This window comes from Calliopsis andreniformis, chromosome 9 (assembly GCF_051401765.1).
Source record: "Calliopsis andreniformis isolate RMS-2024a chromosome 9, iyCalAndr_principal, whole genome shotgun sequence".
Lineage (NCBI taxonomy): Eukaryota > Metazoa > Arthropoda > Insecta > Hymenoptera > Andrenidae > Calliopsis > Calliopsis andreniformis.
This window is the reverse complement of record NC_135070.1, coordinates 10,186,157-10,191,237: the sequence shown is the minus strand read 5'-3', so window position 1 is coordinate 10,191,237 and position 5,081 is coordinate 10,186,157. Positions and strand designations below refer to the sequence as shown.

Below are 5,081 nucleotides of genomic sequence, written 5' to 3'. Positions count from 1 at the left end.
TCTATGGCTGCTAAGATTTCCCGTGTGTCCTAAAGGAAACGTCTCGTATAACTAAATACCCCTGACGACGAAATTTTCCCGTAATTAGAGGGAAAACATCCTCTTTGATCTTCGCCATGAAGGGAAGCACCGTAAACGAGTAACTAGATAGCTGTCACAATAATCGATCGCACTAATTCCACTTAAGAAATTTCCATAACATCATAGAGTGGACCATTGTCAGCTCTCTCATCAAAATTAACGAATACATTCTGTGGTATTCATTAAATTATAACAGGATTTTGATTTCTTATAATACATGCAATTAGATATCAAAAATTCTTTCGCTATTCTCTTAAACTATTAGGAGTTAAAAATTGCTTTAGAGGGTGTGAGTTTTCGTTTAAGCTAGTTATCAAATCATCGAGCTCCCAATCTTTTTCTAAAAAGGAATATGCTATAAATAGTATGTAATTGTGCATTGCTTTAAAAAGTTGTAGCTTCTTCTAGAGCTTCAACCTTCTCAATGCAACCGCAATTTCTTCCAGAAGCCTTCCGTTTCCGGAAGTTAATCCGCGCTGAAACCCGAGAGATGGCTGCTTTTGCAGGCGTTAAGGGGCATCGATCGACGAAAACGATCGTAAAGAAGGGGCACGGGAAAAACAGAGGCGACGAGGGTGATGGGGGATATAGAACAAGGGTGAAGAGTACCTCGAGAACTGCGCGTTTCACCTGATAAACGTAACTTCTGATACACGTCCTCCCCCTTGTTCCATCCCCTGCATTTACTTTCTGTAAGCTCGCCAGGAAGTTTTTCATGATCTTCGCCGCCCCTTGGATTTTTTATCCCCCGTTGCGTACAAGCAGCACCCTCGCGCCACGGTCTATTCGCGACCTCCTTAATTCCAGGATCGAATAAGAATTCATCAGCGGATGCTTTGGGAGAGGGGAACTTCTCCTTCTTGCTTCGAAAAAGGTTTCGGGGTTTTAAATAAATTAAAAGTTTACCTTTTCTTCGCCGCAACTTAGGCAACGAGCCAAGGCAAACGAGGGGTAGCTTTCGCGGAAGAAATCGAACTTCAAGATGAAACTTTTCACTAATTATTTGGCTTTGGGGATGAAGCAAGGGCTGGGGGCTTCAGAAATCCGTTCCTCTGCCAGTTACGTCGTCTTGGAGAAATTGAAAGCTGTTACCACTGAAGTTCAATTGATAACTTTGTAACTGTGAAAGAAGAGTGATTATCGGGGAACCACCCAGCGAAAAGTTTTCAATAATATTGTATGTTATATTGAACTATAATATTGTATATTGCCAGAAATAGCACCTTTTTATTAAAGAAATGACAGGTCTTGTTAGAACGGTCTGAAAGAGCTATTTCACTGTTTAATCTGAGAAAACTTCAGTGCAGCATTATCTTACATTACATGCAAAAGATATTATTGTAGCATTTGCATTTAATAATTGGCTAGGTTTTCTCATCAAACATTCTATCACCCCCTATTCCACCGTGAACAAATATTTTCTTGTAATATCGCCTCCTTGACAGACAGGTCGACGTTCCTTTGAAGGTCTACGAAATTCAGTAGAAACGACCAGGAATCGTCAGACATCCTTCAATGTAAATATACAGAATAGTGCCAGGGGCAATACCATTAATATAAACGAGATACAAAATAGACTTATCATCTTATAGAAGGTTACCACATAATTTCTATCACTAATTTTACAAATAATAATCTATCAGTCCATAAATATGTGCAAGATTTGTTAACATGAATCGTGACATCTAAATTAATACAAATTTCGAGTATATCGGAAGATATTTAATTTCTAATTACTACTGCCAGTAGGATTTTAATCTTATTTCACAGAGAATCAATAATAACGTGAGTGTCGTATAAAGTGGTTACAATACTTGGGAGCCCTTTGAACATGTGACACTATATTGGATTGAATGATAGGTCCATGCTATTATACCTTGTCTGCGCCATTAATACGTCTCTCTACGCATTGCTCTTCGACCCCGCATTAAGTAGGCAGCGTGCTTTATGTGTCTGCTACCAAGGCAATTCAAGATCAAAGTGGTATATCCCTCGCTTCAATATCCACTCCCATTTCCGGCATGGCTCTTGCAAGAGCAAGCCAACCATCGAGAAGTCATCCACTATGCGTATCTACCTTGCTAAATAATCGCGCCTGAGCCTATATAAATTGGGGAAAATACATTGGAATTGGCAAATATTATATTTAGAAAAATATATTCAGATAAATGGTATTTAGAGAAGTTTGTGTATTTTTCTTAAGTTTACCGCGAATAACTCGCTGTTTGCTTTAATGTATAAGACAGTTTATAAAAATCTATGGAAAGACTGCTGACGCAACTAGGTATATCAGAAAGGTTGCCCTTGAGACTAAGATGAAGGAGTAATGGAGGTAGATTAATTTTTGATGACGATGCTGAAGGTTCGGGCCATGTTTTCTTGTGTACTAAATTAAACTTCTGTTTCTATATTACTTACATTATTTGCAGACTGTACTGATTACTAATAGCAACTAGGAACATAATACTGTAACTTTTTCTCTCTCATTTGTGTCAAAGGATAAATAATAAAACACTAGAACACTTTATAGTTTGCGAAGGTAGAGTTTCCTGCGAAACGATTATATTTTAAATTTTGATTCCAAATGTTTCATATCCAAAAAAAACGAAAATCGTCCAAATGGTGATTCAAATAGAAGTAGTGAAATTAGTTCGTCTTATCGAGCGGTGCATTTTTTACACGAGGCTCGATTAATCCCGTTATCGCGAGGGTGGCCCTCGAGTAACACAGGACCATGGAAACTTTTGCAATTAACCCCAGAGAGACCATTTTACCAAGAACGAAATGAACGATCGCGATTATGAAGTTGCTCCTTTCTCCACGAGAAATTGAATCCCCCCCCTTTGCTTCAGGCGAAGGTTGTATGAGATGAACCAAGTTCTATTTGCGTCGCGAACTGACCTGAAACGTCTTCATTTCAACATCGATACAGGCATTACTTTCATATTATACATGTACGGTAGAACAGGCACAATCAGTAATAGCGAAACGGTGTGTAGAACCTTCTCAGCGCCAGAAGATGATGATGATGGGGTGTTCGGCAAGATCGTCTCAACTTCCAAATTAACATTCATTTTAGTAGCGAGCCATTTCTTGTAATAGAATATGTCAGAATATACTCCAGGTATTTCAGGGAGTGCACAACCAGCTCCACCAGACACGACGCCTGTTAAGATGCCATTGCAGACCATACCGCCGCCAGAATCACCCTGAAATATTTTGGAAATTTGTGAGTGTCTCAACCCCTGTACTAGCATTTAATTATGTTACATCAATATCAAGGAGTATTACATTTCTTAAAGGGAAAATTCACTGAGAGTGACTCAATGGCTATTTCAACGCAAGATTAAGCTTTCGATAATGGGACATTGAAAACCCAGGAAATAAGAAAGTGTTTCGATTAAAAAGTTAGTGGAATTCCTTCTAGTAAATTGTTACCTGACACGCATCCTTCATGCCTTCCAAATATCCAGCACAGAACATTCCCGCTGGCATATCTGTGATGTTCACCAGAAGCTTCTTGCACATGTCTTGTTTTAAAATGGGTAGATCCACGTACATGAGATCATTGTTCAATACTGGGAAATCCTGGACAGAAAAATCTCAAATATGGAACAGAGCTCCAACATGGAAGATTAATTTTTCATCTAGATTCACTGATAAATATTGCAAATCTAAATTAAGTGTCATTAATATAAGAGACCAATCAAGAGGACTTACATCTGAAGGGTAACCCCATCCAGCTACTTGGCACATCGTATTGGGTATCGGAGGATGCGTCGAAAGAGGCGCGGGTTTAATCTCTAGTGTGAATTTGAATGGAGCTTTGAGCTGTAACAGAAAATTGTGTTACTATTTGATTATTAAGGATATTTTGATGTATGAAATATCGTACAGTAAGAAGGGCGATATCGTTTTGCAGAGTCTGTAGGTTAAACTTCTCGTGAATTGTAATCGCGTCTACTCCTTTTCTTTGACCAGTTGAAGTGTCTTTATTGAGTTGCAATTCTCCAGCCACCACCATGATAGTCCAAGGAAGAATGGTACCACCATTTCTGTCTCACAGAAATTTTAACGCACATGTTATTTTGGATATTATAATAATGGATATTCTATTTCTTATCAATTAATTTTGAAGAAAGTTCGGAAAATCTACTATTGATACTAAGTTAATATTATTACTACTACGATAATAGTACCTAGCATTATCACTATTATCAGAATTATTGTTCTCATAAGAGTCATTGACTACTTCTATTATTGTTACATTATTGATATCTAAAGTATATTAATATATCTACAATGTAGCAATTGTTATTGATAAAAAGGGAATCAGAGCACCACTGATGTTTCACAAAAGTGATTAAAACTTTCTGTCTTGAAATCACACTCACAAGTACATACAATGGGCCGCCGTGACGACATATTTCTCGTGTATCAATGATCCCCCACAGAAGTGTCTGCTGTTGTAGCTGCGTCTCAAAGATACCTAAAAGCATTCACAAGAAATCGATCGATCTTTGCTGGAACTTTCCATCACTCGAGATCGTTTCGAAAGGCTAGAGAAAAGCAATCAGAAGAATATAAGTAGAGCTTGCCTGGTGCGGGAACTGTCTCAAAGCCGCGACCGTCCCATTAACTATACGACCATTCAGACCGTAATTAATCCATTCTGTTTCTTCATTAGGAGGCACGCTGACCGACGTATCCCCTAAAGCATCGCGCATACCGTTATAAAACCACAAATGTCTTTATTATAATTTAGTATCAATAAATCAGTGTGAAAGAAGAAACATTAATGGGTTAGTATCATCGATTAATTAAAAAAAAGAAAATTTTATACGCAATTTTCTGCGACTTTGGTTCATTAATCAAACACTTTGTAATTTGTAATTACGTAAAGCTGAAATGGAAAGATGAAAGATGAAATGTGAAAAATGAAATGGAATCCCTATTGGTTTAATTTCGTGCTTCAGAATGATGAATTTCGAACGAGCGGA

General features: G+C 37.9%; 1 protein-coding gene across 1 annotated transcript; it reads right to left on the bottom strand.

Moving 5' to 3' along the window:
• Positions 1-2,836: 2,836 nt before the first annotated feature.
• On the bottom strand, positions 2,837-4,808 carry LOC143183368 (trypsin-2). The gene is made up of 7 exons (XM_076384894.1): positions 4,680-4,808; positions 4,476-4,570; positions 3,977-4,136; positions 3,802-3,912; positions 3,520-3,669; positions 3,084-3,290; positions 2,837-2,991 (listed from the first exon to the last, which is right to left on the bottom strand). Exons 1-7 carry the CDS (start codon positions 4,806-4,808, stop codon positions 2,962-2,964), a joined length of 882 nt encoding a protein of 293 aa, XP_076241009.1. The 3' UTR covers positions 2,837-2,961.
• Positions 4,809-5,081: the final 273 nt, after the last annotated feature.

Coding starts and splice junctions, on each gene's coding strand:
- LOC143183368 (XM_076384894.1), bottom strand. CDS start 4,808: ATGCGCGATGCTTTAGGGGATACGTCGGTCAGCGTGCCTCCTAATGAA. Junction 3,291..3,519: donor GCATGAAGGATGCGTGTCAG/GTAACAATTTAC, acceptor AAAATATTTCAG/GGTGATTCTGGCGGCGGTAT. Junction 2,992..3,083: donor CATCTTCTGGCGCTGAGAAG/GTTCTACACACC, acceptor GTTGAAATGAAG/ACGTTTCAGGTCAGTTCGCG.